The following is a 17,098-nucleotide window of genomic DNA, read 5'->3' on the forward strand; positions in this document are numbered from 1 at the left end:
TCATAAATAAGCATTTATAAAAAAAATCCCAATAAAATTCATAATTCTTGAATTGACACCTTTACATGATAGCCAAAGCAACTGACAAAATTTTTTATTTTTGAATCTCACTTTAGACAAAATTGTTCAAAATTATATATACGATATTTTAAGTTCGGCTCCGCTGAGGGAACAGCCCATCCCCAAAAACGTTGAGCATATTTTCCAGAAAAGACACTGAAAGTCCTCGCTTACTCCCACGTTACCCCTTTGCTTGTGCCCACCCACTGTTTTCGTCACCCAATTTCCTAATACCGCAAGCTAAATTACCTCATTTTCTCCCGGAAGCCATATAGATCAAGACAATGCCAAGTTCTCCAATGCGACGAGCCATAATTAATTAAAACTGAATGAAATTTTCACTGATGCATGTCCATTGTGAGTCGGGTTTAGGCGAGCTCAGTCTGCCTGTCATCAACCCTTGTGGCATATTGAAATCAATACTCGGATCACAAAATTATTCGAATTTTAGGTTTAATTCATGCTCCCGAATAAGGATGTATATGGTATCAGTACATAAAATCATCGATCGACTATAAATTTATGGTCCAACCACATGCATAAAATTTATATACATAAAAAAAAAAAAAAAAGAACTTTAGCTTCAATTCCATGATAATTGGCTAGTATCACTCTGATTCAAGCAAGCTCACACTTAAAGATTTTTATCCAAAACTTATCACAAATTTAAACATGATTTTTATTACTTCAATCCAATTTATCTGAAAACGAGTTGGTGTACTTGCACACGCTTTATATTACCTTCAATATTTCACTTCTTAACCAATAGACGATAAAGCGGAAATGAATTATGGATTTCCCATTTATTCTTTCAAGATGAATCAATAGCTACAAAGGAATCTTAATGAGAGAACTCCCTGAAAAATGAACTTCATCACTATATTATTTAAATACATATTATCTCTCTCTCTTTCATTCCATATCCTGTGTTTCCTTTGATTTCATCATCATCTTCAACTAACTGCTACTCCAATGAAAATCTACTAACAATATAGGAATGATGCGCACCTTAAAGGGTTCTGTACATGGCCCCAATTCATCAAGCTTGAATACGAAAATGGCAAGCATGAGAACGCCTGGGGATCGTTCACCAAACTGAGAAAAAAGTTTTTCAAATAAAACATAGCCATCTACTTGATATGTTGAGAACTGTTAATGTATGGCAATTCCTTGTGACATAAACAATCTGGTAAGGGGTTCACATAGAATGCCTCTTCTGAACGAAACCTGTCTGTTCCTTTCGTCCCAGGGATGGGCCCTTTTCTCTTTCTCGGGGATCCTTGCCTGAGAATCCACAAATGGATAAGACTCAAATTCTACATGAGATTCTCAGGAAAATTCAATACTTCGAGATTAAATGGCTTAAAAAAGGATTATCACGTTAGAATAAATAGATTATCAGACTTGCCTCACAAAAGTAAAGCTAAATAAGCACAATCAATTGGTCAAAAGATCAGAAAAGGATTTTGATACGAGCTAGGTTCAAATGAACTGTTAATCATGCAAAAACCATTGTAGCCAGTACACGTTTACCAAAAAACAAACCTTCCAAAAGATTTCAAAGACAGCCATAAATGATTCATTCCTTTATCATAACCATAATCACTTGGGACGTAAAATAAAAATATTATTTGTCTATGCAAGGACAGTTAAAATTGAAATTCTTTGAAAAAGAGATTTACAAGTTGGCTTACCTTCTTTTGTGAATTTCAATAATTCGATTTGAGAGATTTTTGCCTTCTTTCATTGTCCCTCCCTCAATCTTATCAAAAAAACGTACTAGGGCTTTCCTAACGAATTAGGAAACAGGAGAAAATATTTAATTAAAAAATCTGAAGTAAATTAATTGGTTAGAAATATACTTCAAAATTTTTTTACCTGTCGGGCAATATGGTTTTCTTATGTCCCAAAAAACGACGATGACCCTCAACTGCCCTTGCCATGTTACCAGAGTACGTTGGAATGAAAATATCACTTTCAACAGACACAATATAATCCAGTGCCGCCATTTGTGTTGCATGATGGATAAATGGTTCAAGTTCCTCAGCTGTCGCTAGCTTCTCCTGGGAAATCAACACGGAACATAAATTGTGCTGAAGGAATGAACATCCAAAACTATAAAATAATATTTCTTCCTCAAGACAGGTGCATGAAAATCTTTTTGGGTTGGACTGTGTGGGTATACCTGATGTGGTAGCACTCTCAGGCCACAGGGAGGCCTTTTTATAAGACGGGACCACTTTGGAGTAAATACTTTTTAAAAAAAATGTGGGACCACAACACAAAAGTCAAAAAATAACCACTAATTATGAAGTGTTTGATAATATTTGCTCGACATGATTTCCATGAAGTTCTACACAGACAATTGGGATAGAATTAGATTTGGAGGCACAAGCAATATATCTGCATTTCAATATTTCGGCAAATATCTATTCTATCTCTACATCGTTTCTATAAACAAGTGAAATAGTGATTCTGCATGAATAGTCTGGTGAACTAAATTTTGTGATGAGCTAGCATATATGATACCTCTCGAGTCCAGCTTCTGGAAATAAATAGTTTGATATTCAGATATAAATTATATTAGATCAATTTTCCAGTTCACAAATAAGAAAATATATCACATGATAAAGCCCTAAATTTGCCTAGATTGTAGAGAATACTATTAAAAGGAAAAAATACTAGGTGTTAGTTTAGTAAAAACTCCAACTCAGAGTGAAATATTAATCCTAATAGAAGAATTATGGACATTTAATGCTGCAGTCTTGGAAATTGAGTGAAGAAAAAGGATCTGCATTCACAAGGGACACCTGTTAAAGTTCTAACTCACTATAGTTCCCACTTTTTTTTTAACTTCCAACAACAACAATAGCTTTTCTTTCAAAAACGGATGAATGATATCCCCCGCAAGGCCTTTGTTGGCAGAGCTCAATGACCAATTCATAACCTGAACACATTAAAATTTAAAACAGATAAACAAATATCTCCAATTTATAAGACTCAAACCTTGTTCATTAATATGGGATAGCGAGTCTGTAGAGAAGCCATGTGTGAATCACCCCCATATATTTCTCCAGCCGCAATATAGATGGGAGTGTTCGATGGGTATCCAAGAGAAGTAAGGAAAATGCCAACTTCTTTAGGAGTTAGAGGACAATAGCCTTTGACCCTTTGTTCTACAGGATCAATATCTTTTACTTTCCACCACGTGGTATTTTCTCTACAAAGGATACAGAAAAGTGACAATATAGGTGACAAATATTGGCATATCGACAATCTGTCATCTCTACGAGATACCTATTGTCTAAAAATATTGGCATGTCGAAAATATGTCATCTCTACAAGATACCTATTATCTACCTCATTGTCTTTAGTTCCTCGACTTCTTCGGGGGACAAACCATGGGTGCAGCCGCTGAAGGCAAGCATGTCCTTTTCAAACCGTAGGTGCAATGCAATATAACGACCATAGGACCTCATACGATCCACCAACAACTACAGACAAAAACATCTATTGTGACAAACTACTGATAGGACACAATCAAAAAAGGTACAATTCATATTTTGGATTTAGATCAGCCATGGATAAATTCATTACTACTTACTAGCCGGCCCCACTTAGTGGGATAAAGGCTTGTGTATTTTTGTTGTTGTATGGATAAATTTATCACCTTTCCCATGGTTTCAATGAGAGGTGCAAAACGGAGGGATTGATAACAAGCACGACATCTCAACTTCTGAATGTCTGGAGGGAGGTTATTGTTTGCCAATCGAGAATCAGACTTAGCAGCTCTAATAACCTTGAAAATTTTACACGATAACTTCAGTATTCATCATGGAAACGAATCAAAATTTTGTTCCAAGCATATACCTGATGTTCTTCCCACAGGCTTGATATCTCGTTCACATAGTAATCTATGCCAGACCAGCTTCTGAAATGCTTCACTACCCTAGATGCACTTGGCAATTCCTTTGGGAGCTTTCTAACAATTTTCACATCATCAACCAAAGAATTGATGAAATGATCTTCATCGAAGACATCAGAGAAGTTGCTGAAATTATAATCAAACATAATCAACCAAAAAGAGCTTCAGACAAGTACACATATAGGACTGAAGTTCAAAAGTCGGTCAGATACCTAGAATCTTGCCAAAGTGATCGCTTGTCTAATTCAGGAATCAGGAGAGTGGCATTTATCAGACGCGCAACAGCAACCATATCACATATCTGCAAGGACGAATCAAATTCCATACTGGGACACGGGTTGCTCACAAATTAAAGTACTGTATACTACCCAAATACTTAAAACTCTCATAAAAAACCCAACTGATTTTGTGCATCCTGTCAATTGTAAATGTTTTGCATAGAAAACGAAATATCAAGTATGAAAATTAACAGATGCAACCGTCCTACATTTTCCCAGCGTAATTTCTTTACTTAAAAAGAATGGAGATTGGAAAGTAAGAAACGGGGTACATAATATTGTTTTTATGATTTCACACTACTTGTCATTCTTTTTTATTTTTTGTGCAAATTTAATGGAGACATAATAAAGAGGCAAATAAAGAAGAAACTTCAAGGAGTAAAGACAAAAGTTGGTAATAAATTGAAAAGAATATTAAACTTGTCCACATAAGTTGGAGATATACATATGTACACACACACACATACATACATATATAGATAGATAGATAGATAGATAGATAGATAGATAGATAGATAGACCAAGAATGTGCAAGAGGGACAAACCCCTGCTCTCATTTGATTAAGGCCTCCATTTGCATGCACCATGAGGTAACCTCGAGATTCTGGGGGACCTGAAGATTAAGTAAAACTATAGAACATAAATGACCAGTAGAAATCTGAATGGACAATTGTTTGTCTGTGGAGCACATTACTTGTGTAGGATGAACTTGGTTCAGTACAAGGTACATAGTCTCTATTAGGTGGCTGCTTCCACAACTTGTCTGAAACCAAGCTTCCACTAGCAGCTTCCCACTGTTAAATCTAAATGAGTGAAAACATTGACAGATGAAACTAGTCTTCATGAACGAATGCCCACCTGCACACCACGATTCTGACATCCAAATTGCACTCACATGTATTAAACGCAAAACAAAGAGATGTAGTTGAGGCGATATCTATCTTTGTACTTTTCTACAGACGTATTATACTGTGACAACAAAAAGGACACATGAAAGACAACAACAATAAACTAAATTCAAGAAAAAGACAAACCTCAAGGGAAACGGTGGGATTTTTCAACTGCGGTGGAGCAAGCTCCTGCATCCAGCTTCGCTCTCTCCTCAAGTTTTGGAACCCGTTCTCAGGCTGCTAGAAAAATTAAAACTTTCCCTAGATCAGTAGGCACAACAAATCACCATTACAATTTTATCTTTTTGAAAAATAAAAAACAACAGAAACCATTCTCTTTTAGCGCTGTAAATTGGATTCCCTGTCAAAATCTTAAATGCTCAGCGATTTTGAGAAAACCAACGAATGCACATCCAAATAAAATACAAGGAAACATCTAGAAAGACGTGATCCCAAAAAAATGACTAACAGATAATCCAGAGCACTTGCATTACCGACATAAATACCGAAAAAGCAAAGCAAAAGCAAAAGTTACAATCAATTCACCTTTGGAAGCTTGTGCGAAGTGTGAGCAGGCAATCTGGCGACGTGCGCTGAGAGGAGAGCCATGAGGGAAATGGTGCCTATGGCGCAGACTAACAACCGCCGCAGCACCAACAGCGTCCGCCACCTCCTCTTGGCCAACAGCACAACCACCATTCCAAACGTCGGAGTAATTAATGCCCGCCTGCCGTGGTAGATTTTTGATTGCTGAGAAGTTGACAGTCGTGGGATGCCGAAAAAGCAATGATTTTTATTTATGAATTATTATTATTTTCCAGTTCCAGAATGTCTCATTAATTCTAGTTCTTTTTTCTTTTCTTTTCTTTTCTTTTCTTTTATTTTCTTTTCCTTTTATTTTTTTGACAGATGTCTTTTATCACATTTCTTATTTTTCTAAAATTAGTAAATTTAAAGAAGATAAAATAACAAACGTTTTTATTTGAAGTTTTGGTAACTTTCGACTAATAGGTTTTAAGTCATATTTCGTTGTTGGAATGCTAAGAAGACACAAAAAATATTTCATTATCATTAAAAAAACGTCGTGTTATTCAATTTTTGTCATAAATAAATTTTATAGATAAAATATATTCATGTATTGACTCACTCGACCCCTTTGTATTGCAAGTAAATGTTTATTCCAGTGTTTAATGAACATTTTGTAGTCTAGAATCACCATGAAACAGTACTTGAAACAAAAGATCAGAAACATGAGAATTGATGGAAGAAATTTCTCCAATTATCTCATCAAGTGAAGACTCATCATTGAGTATTGATATGGGTAACCTCAGGGATCTTCATCACCTTAAGGATCTGCTTTTTCGAGCTCTTCCATGCCGATTGCAATGCCCTTATTAACCCGATGTCCTCACCTCGCTGCCAGATGCACGTGACCGGCACCAAGGGGGCGGTTAAATTCTCAACCAGAGGCAGAACCCGCATTTTGACTCCTTCAGTAAACCCAATATCTCGAAGAAAATGCGGGATGTCAAGCACGGTGTAGGAAGAGTTTGACGTGATACAAGTGGTTTAGTCTCGTTAAAATCCTTGGGAGAGGGCATAAGCCACAAGTTGTTGAACTGTAAATTTGTGTGGTGTGATTTCCTCCTATCAGGTGTGTGACTTATTTGTCTACGATGCGCAGTAGGAAGGAATATTCAAGCAAAAACAATATATATTGTAGGTTATAAGTGTCACTATATATGATCACAACTAGGGGCGCATGTACATCAAGGTCCACTCGTTCTCGTCTCATGGCATTCAGCTTTGACAACTGATCGAGCTAGTCAAACTTGATATGCATTATGTTTTATCTTCTTGATGTTATATTATGATTTCTTTCATTTGTTAATTCGTTCAGCTGGTTTTATAGAAATCCGGAGGAGGTAAAATTTTCAGAAAAATTCGAACTTGGGCCAAGTTGAGTTCTAGTTATGGTTTGCCCAGTCAAAGCTTTCAAACGGTCGTATTGCAAGGTCGAGATGAGCTGATATAATAATGCGACTCGAACCAATTCTTGCAAATCTCTCGGCACTACATGGGAACAAGTTCGTGTAATAAATCTTGTATCGCATTTGCTTCTAATATCAACGTTACGTTATCAAACTTGATGAAGCGCAAGTATTTGCAACCTATTTGGTTTGGAGGCAATGAAAGAACTACGATGCAAATCAATAGTTGGAGGATGGAGCTTCAAGCCTAATGTAATCATACATAAGCCCCTGGAAGGGACTTGCACTCCTTGGTTGGGTCAAGTATACGGTATTCTCCCCTTCGACAAGCGAGTCACCCTTTATATCTACATTGTACAGCCGGTAGAGCCCATGAATCCCATGCCTCGCAATGGCGTTGTCCCTTCCAATCAGACCACTTGAAAATAATGGACGGTTTGTGTCAGGATTGTTGATTCGAACCTAAACAAAAAGAAAAAGGGAAAATAAAATCTTCTTTTTACATGATCCAATCAAGCAACTGAAAATTCAAGACAAGTTGTACCTGGAGTTCAGCGAGAGAAGCTGATGCCAGTGCCACGCGAAGTTTATATGTTCCATTCTCGACAACAGAGTCAAGAGTGAACTTGATCTGCCAAGTAGTTCCTTGATAGGTGTTGTCTTCTTTCTTCCTGCACTCGAGAAAAATAAAGTACTTCTAAGGTGTATTGAAGCACTTCAACTTAGGAAGGTGACGAGGGGTACATGGGCAAGAGAAGAACTGAACTATAGCTCTTGGATATAAAATAGTAGAATGTGACCTTGCTAATTTACTTAAACACCAGAAAAAAAAGGGTCCTCGTATAAGAGAATATTGCAATAATTGTTTCTCCACAATGCGCTACAGTAATAAGCAGAAAGGAAAACAAACCTGTTAACATGTGCAAAAAACCAATCTTTTCCATAGTCACTTTTTCCAATTGTGTACACCAAGTCTTGACTGGGATATAACTCGGAGTATCTATCCCACAGTCCATACTGCCTAAACCTGTAGCGTCAATTTACTTATCTGATGAATGATGCATTTTGAGATTCACAATTCTTCTCACGCACAAAATAAAGGAAGCAAATGAAGAAAAGCAAAGTAGTTTGTTTCATGCAGAGTAAATAACCTGTCCGGATGATTGGCATAAAGTTTGTTGATGTATTTTGGGTCAGGATCGGGAACATAAAACTCAGCAGCAGAACGATCAGGAATGCCTATTTCCCACAATGTCAGGCCATCTCTAGGAGGCTCATAAACAATATCACCCATGTCAAGATCATGACCTGCTTCATATATGGATCACTTTTACACTTTTAACTTACCTTCTAAGTGTAAATAAATTTATTCTTGGAAAAAGTAAAGTAAAATTTCTTGAGAGAAGAAATCAGGCGCTCTGTTTCTGAACAAGTGATAGTCAAGGAAAACATGTATGTTAAGAAGTAGCAAGATAATACTCCGAAGCCATTGTTTTATCATTTTATCCCTTTTCACATTTTTCAGGATTAATATATCTGTCTTATTAACCTTTTCAATTCTCTAATTAAATTCTGTGTAAATTTTAAATCAATAAATAGTTTCAATGACTAAAAAAAATTCATGATTTATTTTTAAAATCAAAGCCTTAAACATGACTTGACATGAAAAAAAAGTAAATAACTAAGACCTGGGGTTATGGTAATGAAACTTCCATTTCGATAATCTCCAATGAAGCCAGGGACCCATGCATATAGATTGTAGTCTCCAGTGCGAATATTGTTGATGGAAAAAGAGCCATTCTCATCTGCTCTTGTCCAAAATTGATAGTCCTGTTGACAGCTAATTTGTTAAATAAGTTAAAAAATGAAAAAGAAAAAGAAAAAAAAATTGCTCCTGGTTATATATTATTAACAATGAGTTCATTAACAGACACGGAGGTGGGAATTTATTTTTCAGTTTTCCTGCGAGCAAAACAGATAAATAAAAGTATCAGGAGGGAAACACATTTTACAAAGAAATCAATGGCATTAAACAGAAATAGAAAAAGAAGTTAGAAAGTTTGCTTCTATCGTTGGGGAACACTGTAACAGCAGGAGGTTCAAGAACAAGATAGCAAAAACCTAATCTCCACCTTGCATTCTCTTTGCCAGGATCCCACCTCTCCTGGAGCAGCCAACCCAATATATGCACCATTTGCTGGAATATTGTCACAGCTAACATACCTACAGACAGATACATAAATTGTCAAAATTTTCCTGATGTAGGAAACAATCCCAATGACAAGAAGTGTAATGAATGGTATATCACCTGTCTGAAACCAATAATTTTCCCCTGACATTACCACGATGGTCAGATAATTGGAAGTCCTCGGATGCTGGAAAAGTGTATGGCCAGCTTTGGACCTCAACTGACAACTGAAAAAGATGCATTCCAAATGTTTGTTCTATATACTAATTTGTTTTCAATGTAAAAATATTTTGGAATAGAATGTGAGATAGTATATGTAAAACCAAACCTGTTGCTTTGCATCATCCCATAGGCTTAATGGGTTCTCTCCATCCATCACAGAGTTAACATAGATGAAAACAGGGCCAAAAACCTTCTTCCACGGCTCGCCCTGACCAAATTTCGGAACCAGATCATCCCCAGCATAGTGAGCACTTAGAAACACCTGAAAAAAGGACATAAGCCATCCATGGAAAGAAAAAAATCACCAAAAGTTTTATCTATATATTTATTTTTTGAGACTATCACCAGAAGTTTTATGCATAAATCATATGGTTGAAACCTACAGCGAGGGTTGTGGGTCCCACATGGGAAGTAAGACTCTGTTTGAGAGGCCCGCCAGAACGGAACTCGTCACTGGGTGTGATCTGCCAGAATCCCACAGGAGGGTCTACCGATATCCAGCCATGGACCTTTAGGTCTTTGTTATCACAGGAGTACTGGTACTTGTCATCAACCTTTTTGAAAAACAGTGGATTACTTCACAGTGAACTAGATTGAGACTAACCAGATCCAGGTTCCTTAAATCCAAGTAAAGGTATCAAATGAAAATTTTTAACTTCTTCTAGCAGTTTCACCCAACTAACACGGGTCTTACTACTTTAACCAAGGATCAGATTTTTGCACCATGAAAAAAGAGAGGGAATGTAAATTTAACCCACTTCTCCTTTTAGCTTAGGATCCACAGGATTAACAAGAAGGACTGCTTCTGGATAGGAAAGGGGTTGGCCTCTTCCAGGTAATCGATCATCGGGTAGTGGCATGTCTCTTTGTCTGTTGTCTGCCAATGCCATGTAGTGAAACCTACACATTTTTTAATGATGGATGATGATGATTCACATGAACACATAATAACCTGATAAAGACAACACGAGAAAATGGGCAAGTCTGTGATTTCCAGTTGATGCCATTAACTGAGTGGAATGAAATATTCAAAAATGCTGGAAGGACATAACCATTTGTTTCCTCTTTTCAAATTTAGTGCAAGTGATTAAGATTTCTAAATAATAAAGAAGTCATAGTTGAAAAAATTTGCCAGATTTCATACATTGAATGTGCGACTATGGGAGAAAGAATATGATGTTTGTTATGGTTCGAGTATGATTAGGCATAATGAGACATTAGAAAAAGCTATGCACCTATCTTTCCGAAGTTTAAAAGCAATCCTAGTTTCACCAAGGCTGAAAGCTGGCCATTCCTTTGAGCCTATGTGTTCATATATTGCATACGTGTAGAAGCCAGAGCAGCCTCGCAGCAAAATAAACCTACGACACCACCAATATGAATATTGAAAATGTATTAATCGTGTTAATTTCAACAAGAAATAGTCAAGAAGCAAACCTTTTGTCTATATTTAAGGGAACAAGCCTGCCTTCGAGAGAGGGATCCCATGGTCTTGAGAAAGAAATCTCCACTTGATCCTCACTTTCCTTTATAACTGTGAAATTTGTTGCCTTGATCCTACATTACACCAAAAAGTTCTCAAAATTCTTCAATTTTCCTGGAGCATAGAAGTTGGACTACTTTACCACATCGCATGAAAAGAAAAAAGGGATCATACACTTCAAAGACTCCTGCTTTGGCACTTCCATCTAGAGCATTCCACACAACATCCCAGTACCTGCAAATTCATTTAAAAATGACTTGAAAAAACAGGTAATTTAAAACCTTCAGTTGTTGCTTCATGAATTGAATCAATATTTCAGCCTTCTAATCTCAATACTTAATTTTGTAAGGATGGATTTTTTCATTTTATTAGCGGAGAACGGTGATTTTTTTTTAAAAAAAAAGTTGTTCAAGGGAAGTCATTGAGTCCATTACCCTCTGTTAGACTCATCATTGAGAACCTCTAGCAAATTGTCGATACTGTTGTAGCGTATTCCAGTAACAATTCCTTCTGGGTTCGATAATGTGACCTGAAGTATGCCATTGTCCACCACCACCTGCAAACAAATGCAAAAATATGTTACGTTGCATTCCGATTGTGGCTGCAAAGGACTGTTTCAGACCGGGCGCTCGATAAATGGACATCAGCTTAGAATTTCAAAGGATGTCTTATGAAATGGATTATTTAACCTCTTATGACATCTTTGTACTACTTGGGACACAGATTTAAAGACATTACTGAGTATGAGAAATATGCCAACTCCATATGCTTTGAAAACCCAATGCATCAATTCATCTCAGAGGAAACCACAAAAGCAGTACCATCATTATAAGATTAACAAAAGCATTTTTCAGTTAAAATACAAGCAATGATCGGTGAAAAAATTGTAGAGCGGTTGTATATACATGACGATCTTGAATAGACAAATGAACCCCTAAAGGCGACATGGCTCCAATTCCACTATTTTGCGCAACATCTGCAGAACAGAATTACGACTCTGAAACACAACAATGCCCAGCTTTTAGAAAAAACAATCAAATATCCTATATACTAGTCCACATATTCCTTGTCTGTACATTATATCGTGGAGAGAGAAAGATTAAGGTGAAAGTGATATTAACATCAACAAGCTACATATATATACACAAGACTTTGCTTTCCCTTAACAAGAAAGAAAGGATTCTATCTCGACACTTTTATTACTTTAACTTTAGTAATATCCTTCCTTCTCAATCTTGTCAAGTAATTTTTGGAGAAATTTGAATATTGCTTCAAAGATTAGCTAAAGATTTGTATTTCATACAAAATAGGGGTATGAAAAGTGATATTCCATAATGTAATTCTCATGATAATGTATTAATGCAATTTGCCACATTTTTGTAATATCTCAAAAGGAAACGCTGTAATCTCAGTAGATTGCGAAGATGTCAAATTGGATTACAAGATCAGGTTTCTAAATCTAAGTAGATTACAATGGCATAGCCGCTTTTAATTACATGGAAATTTTAAAAACACCAGGTGAAACAACTAAGCTGTGAAAGTTGGAATCTAAGGATAAATCCAACGAGTCACAAAATTGTGACCTAAAACTAAGAATAATTTAATATATCATTCAGGAATATTATTTTCAGTAAATTATTTTTTTCTTATTTGTATCATATATTCGTTAAAATGTTCATTGCTTCTGCCATCAAAATTTTCCCTTCTTTCCATTAACGTTATATTTGCATTTTAGGATTTTGCCCATGGATTTGAAGTTCATCATCATTCTCAAGAGATGCAAATTCAACAAAAAATAAAATACGCCGATTCAAATATTTTTTTAAAATCTCCTAACCAATCCGAAACTTCCTTCTTGTTACGATGAAATAAAAAGATGTAACATTATCTTCTACGTATAAGTTCGGTCTGAAATAATTTTCTCACCTCCGAAGAGAAGCGATAATTATGTTATGTAATCTATGGGAAAAGGAGAAGTAAAGATCCGAAAGAGTAGTGTATATGAACGTACAAGTTAAGTAAATCGAGAAAACTTTCTACCTGCAGAGTGCCCAAATACACATCCGCATAATTTGTTCAGTAATTTCCTGAATTTTCGTCGACCACCCATTTTTTCCATTCCTCCCTCCTCTTTCATTGCGGTGATCCAGTACCTAAAACTCCGAAACTCCCGATCATCATCATTGACTGCACTGCACTCCAGTGATTTAAACTGCGAAATAACACATGGTCATGCGCTGTAATCCGGCAAAAAAATCCCAAAACACCTAATGATCACTCGATCTTCTGAGGCATGAGGAGGAAGACGACGGAGGCCGTGGCCAGAATTCGAAGGACAGGTCATCCATGTCCAACGGTATGAATAAATATTTCTTTTTCTAAAAAAAAAAAGATGGAAATATTGCTTTTTTAACTTACAAATCTAGTATTTGACAATAGAATAAATAATTATGTTAAATTTCATTTATATTTTATTTTGCGTTATTTATATATTTAAATTTAGTATTTGTAATGTAATTTATACATCAAATTTATCCATAAATGTATCCGATCCCAGTAATTAATAATACACACAACATAAAAGTTACAGTGGAGATTCGACGTCTCTCCCACCTTAAAACCAACAAAAAATTTAATATTTTTTTAGTAATCACTTGACTCTCTGCTACAAAAGTTAGTGACATTTATGCCGCAAAATTCCCCCCAAATTTTCGTCACTCGGAAATTATAGCTCTCCAATCTAGGGTTTCGCCAATTTTTCGCAATTATCGTGGCAGTTGGAAATGGACGATCCGGAGCTGAACAAGATATTTGTCGGTGGCATTCCGTGGGAAACGACGGACGAAATTCTGAAACAGCATTTCGTTAGATACGGCACCGTTTTGGCGTCTGTGATAGCAAAAGATCGAATTTCTGGAAGCCCCAGGGGATTCGCTTTCGTTACCTTCTCCGATTCTTCTGCCTTTCATCGTGTACTTCAGGATTCTCATGAAATTCTTGGGCGAACCGTCTGCCTTTTCTGTTCTCTTCCTTATCATTTTTGGTATTTTTTGGGCGGGGGTCAGCTCTTCGGGCTTTCACTTGTTTTTTCAGGGTTATCGACAGGATAAAGTTTGATTTTTTCGGCTTCAACTTATATTTCTATTCTTTACACAAAGGTTCATATTTTTTAAGTTTTCACCTTTTTCTTTGTGTTTCTTTCATACTTAGGTTTGAAGTTCTTATTTATGGCTCCATAGTTTACTAAGGATTTGTTTCGACTTTCTTCTTTCCTTTTTGAAAAGGCCGCCTTTCAAATTTTAAATCGGGGTTTTGCTCTTGCAGCATGTTAGGAATTATTTTTATTTCATTTGATCAAGCATGCGTCATTATCAACGTTTGAAAAATAACTGCGTGGACCTTATACAAGTTTGTCTTCTGACTTCTAGGACCTGGAAGTGCAACTTTAGCACGTGCCTTATATCACCCTGAGTGGAAAATTTAATGCTAATATCACCTTTTACCTGTGGGGTAATTTGATTTATGGAAAGCGTTTTCTTTTAATAGGTTGATGTGAAAAAAGCAATTACAAAGAGTGAACAACAAAGTGATAATCAGCATGATAGAGCACTGAGTCGAACTAATAGTAGAAGCAACACTAGGAGCAGCAATCATATTAGGACCAAGAAGATTTTTGTAGGGGGTTTGTCAGCTAATCTAACAGAGGAAGATTTCAGGAGCTACTTCGAGAAGTTCGGTAGGATTACCGATGTAGTTGTGATGCACGATAACTTGACACATAGGCCCAGGGGTTTTGGTTTTATTACATTTGATTCAGAGGATTCTGTCGAGGAGGCTGTGCATAAGAACTTTCACCAATTGGGTGGGAAGCTTGTGGAGGTGAAAAGGGCAGTGCCCAAAGATGGAAATAATGGTAATAGTAGTGGTTTTAATGGGAGGATAGGTAGTGGAAGAGGACAGACTCAAGGGAATAACCTGCCCAACTATACGAGATTTGGGTATTCTCCCTCTGGATATGGGAATGTGGCGGGATACGTGTATGGAGGTGGAATGTTAGGTGGTGGTTATCCACCTGGAGGATATGGAGGGATTGATTATGGTTTCCCTCCAATTGCGCCTGGAAATCCTTGGAGCCGTGCGATGATTGGTGTTAGGACAAATTTGTTGCCTTATGGAAGTGGTCCACCTGTATATCCCATGCATTTAAACGGGTGGACTTGTTTCACCAGTCTGGCCGGGAATGGATATAACGGCTTTCTTGACACCAGATTTAGTGGGAAATCTGCTCAATTTAGCCGCACGGATCCTCAAGGTACAGATGAATCGAGGCCTTCACACGCTGTCGGGAATAATGTAGATGATTCATGTTCTTTCAGTTCTGGTAGAGGCCTTGGGGTTGTTGCCAACTAACAGGGGTGTCAAAAATAATAACAAGCCTTACCCTATGTATTCTAGTTGACTACTTTGTTACTTGATCATTCAAATTCACAGTTTATGAATCTTTTATGGGACAGGTAGGGGCTGTTTTACTTCTACTGGTGTATGTCGTTCTTTTAGACTCCTTTGAATTCCATAAACATTTCACTTCTTTATTAGTCAATGTTAATAGTTATTGATTCAGTGTCCAAATTGTTGTAGCGCTTTTTACTTTTAAAAAAAAAACTTGTGATCAATCTAGTTTTTCTTGTCCACTTTCAGTTGAAAATTGTTGTCGTCCATGCTCCGATGTTCAGATTTTTGCTGTTGTGATTAGGTTTGTTTTCATCTAGGCATCGAATGTTTTTGTTCTTTGGAATCTTGCGTTGCTGATCTTCTGGGACCATTCCTGTACCTTGCAATATTTATTTGGGCTGTTTTTTCTTCTTTGTATTAATTCAGTATAGGCCTATGATTGATACTGTTATTTTGGTTATTCTTGGTCCTACGCTACAATTTCACGTGCTATTCATGTCACATTTCGCTTTTGTCAAGGTTTACTAGTGTAAAGTTGAAAGCTTTGGTTGTATAATCTTAAACACATCGTAAAGTTATCGACTAATTCGTGTGTTTCTTATGTGCACCATATATGCTGTCTATATCTTTTGATAGTATAATTTATTTCCTGCAACGTTCAACTTGGAAATGCTTGGTATGTTCACGATAGACTGGTCCTCATATCTATTTACTCACCTTCACCTTCCATAATCATGAGTTGTAGACTTCAGGACATCAATGTAGTGTATAATTAAATAACTTTTTTTCTGGTGAAGTTTTCTTTACTTGAACTTTGCAGCTCTCGTTTATTGTTTAGTCCTCGATCGTATAAGTTTCCCATGACATTGGCTCGTTGAACAAACTACGGTTCTGTATTTCAAATGAGAGACAACCCCCGAAAACTCAAGAGGCGGGCAACTCCCATGAATCTTCAAAGCTCGATTCAGCGGTCGTTTTCATATCTTTGGGTTCCATTTGGGGATTAGAATTACATGCATACATGCTAATTGCTATTGATAAAAATAAACATCACCGCGTTATTTATGAATAGGTCCACAAAATATTGATAGATATTATAAATTAAGTTTTTTTCCCCCAATCAAACTCTTTTTTTCAAAATATAGAAAATGACACTTCTTTCGTGAGAATTAAATATAAAAATTACACGAACATCTTTTTCATTAGCTAAAAATTTGGTAAGCTAAATCATTTTGATAAAATATCATAGATCAGTTGACAAGTGTGTTAAACGATTAAATTAGAAAGAAACCTCGATTTGAATCGATGTTGACGCTGCCTATTGTTGATAATGTCCGAAACAGTACAATTGGGTTGACATATAACTTGTGCAACTCGAGTTTTCTTTCCAACTTATTATATTTTTAACTGATATAAAAGATGGTTGTATAACTTTTATAAAAAAACGAATGTCAGTTAATTTTTGATAAGGGAGAAGTTAGTATTTTCAAGATTTTCATCGGGTTTTGATGCAATAAAATCTAAATTAATACTTTCGCCACGGAAAATTTCAATTAATAAAATCATTATATTTTTTAAACGTAAAAAATAATAATATATGAACGGTAAA

The 17,098-nt window shown here is 36.3% G+C and overlaps 3 protein-coding genes across 5 annotated transcripts; 1 reads left to right on the forward strand and 2 right to left on the reverse strand.

The window, feature by feature from the left end:
• Window positions 1–722: 722 nt before the first annotated feature.
• Window positions 723–5,941, reverse strand: LOC140842673 (O-fucosyltransferase 7-like). 2 transcript variants are annotated; one of them, XM_073210747.1, is made up of 12 exons: window positions 5,700–5,941; window positions 5,298–5,390; window positions 4,958–5,057; window positions 4,809–4,876; window positions 4,198–4,286; window positions 3,931–4,111; window positions 3,731–3,859; window positions 3,421–3,554; window positions 3,067–3,280; window positions 1,939–2,123; window positions 1,755–1,850; window positions 723–1,344 (listed from the first exon to the last, which is right to left on the reverse strand). In XM_073210747.1, exons 1-12 carry the CDS (start codon window positions 5,850–5,852, stop codon window positions 1,191–1,193), a joined length of 1,596 nt encoding a protein of 531 aa, XP_073066848.1. In that variant the 5' UTR covers window positions 5,853–5,941; the 3' UTR covers window positions 723–1,190. The 2 variants fall into 2 exon arrangements, with proteins under 2 accessions (XP_073066848.1, XP_073066839.1); XM_073210738.1 differs by having other exon boundaries at window positions 5,298–5,393.
• Window positions 5,942–7,227: 1,286 nt separating this feature from the next.
• Window positions 7,228–13,437, reverse strand: LOC140842681 (uncharacterized). Of its 2 annotated transcripts, none has more exons than XM_073210768.1 (16): window positions 13,078–13,437; window positions 11,943–12,013; window positions 11,472–11,593; window positions 11,212–11,271; window positions 10,992–11,111; window positions 10,790–10,915; window positions 10,313–10,454; window positions 9,938–10,108; window positions 9,661–9,816; window positions 9,453–9,559; window positions 9,277–9,367; window positions 8,833–8,974; window positions 8,296–8,452; window positions 8,055–8,165; window positions 7,689–7,815; window positions 7,228–7,606 (listed from the first exon to the last, which is right to left on the reverse strand). In XM_073210768.1, exons 1-16 carry the CDS (start codon window positions 13,172–13,174, stop codon window positions 7,364–7,366), a joined length of 2,043 nt encoding a protein of 680 aa, XP_073066869.1. In that variant the 5' UTR covers window positions 13,175–13,437; the 3' UTR covers window positions 7,228–7,363. The 2 variants fall into 2 exon arrangements, with proteins under 2 accessions (XP_073066869.1, XP_073066860.1); XM_073210759.1 differs by having other exon boundaries at window positions 8,055–8,171; window positions 13,078–13,436.
• A 233-nt stretch (window positions 13,438–13,670) lies between these two features.
• On the forward strand, window positions 13,671–15,687 carry LOC140842693 (heterogeneous nuclear ribonucleoprotein 1-like). The gene is made up of 2 exons (XM_073210781.1): window positions 13,671–14,045; window positions 14,584–15,687. Exons 1-2 carry the CDS (start codon window positions 13,821–13,823, stop codon window positions 15,445–15,447), a joined length of 1,089 nt encoding a protein of 362 aa, XP_073066882.1. The 5' UTR covers window positions 13,671–13,820; the 3' UTR covers window positions 15,448–15,687.
• The last annotated feature ends 1,411 nt before the right edge of the window (window positions 15,688–17,098 follow it).

The sequence above is a fragment of the Primulina eburnea genome, chromosome 1 (genome assembly GCF_022965805.1).
Source record: "Primulina eburnea isolate SZY01 chromosome 1, ASM2296580v1, whole genome shotgun sequence".
NCBI lineage: Eukaryota > Viridiplantae > Streptophyta > Magnoliopsida > Lamiales > Gesneriaceae > Primulina > Primulina eburnea.

Bases quoted from the DNA above. Each gene is read 5' to 3' on its own strand.
- LOC140842673 (XM_073210738.1), bottom strand. From the start codon at position 5,852: ATGGTGGTTGTGCTGTTGGCCAAGAGGAGGTGGCGGACGCTGTTGGTG. The intron at 3,555-3,730 runs GTGATAAATTTA...TTTTGTCTGTAG, and splicing joins TCATTGAAACCATGGGAAAG to TTGTTGGTGGATCGTATGAG. The intron at 1,851-1,938 runs GTAAAAAAATTT...CTAATTCGTTAG, and splicing joins AAAACCATATTGCCCGACAG to GAAAGCCCTAGTACGTTTTT.
- LOC140842681 (XM_073210759.1), bottom strand. From the start codon at position 13,174: ATGAAAGAGGAGGGAGGAATGGAAAAAATGGGTGGTCGACGAAAATTC. The intron at 11,272-11,471 runs GTAATGGACTCA...ATGAATTTGCAG, and splicing joins AATGATGAGTCTAACAGAGG to GTACTGGGATGTTGTGTGGA. The intron at 7,816-8,054 runs GTTTGTTTTCCT...TCTCGAGTGCAG, and splicing joins TTTTTTGCACATGTTAACAG to GAAGAAAGAAGACAACACCT.
- LOC140842693 (XM_073210781.1), top strand. From the start codon at position 13,821: ATGGACGATCCGGAGCTGAACAAGATATTTGTCGGTGGCATTCCGTGG. The intron at 14,046-14,583 runs GTCTGCCTTTTC...TTCTTTTAATAG, and splicing joins ATGAAATTCTTGGGCGAACC to GTTGATGTGAAAAAAGCAAT.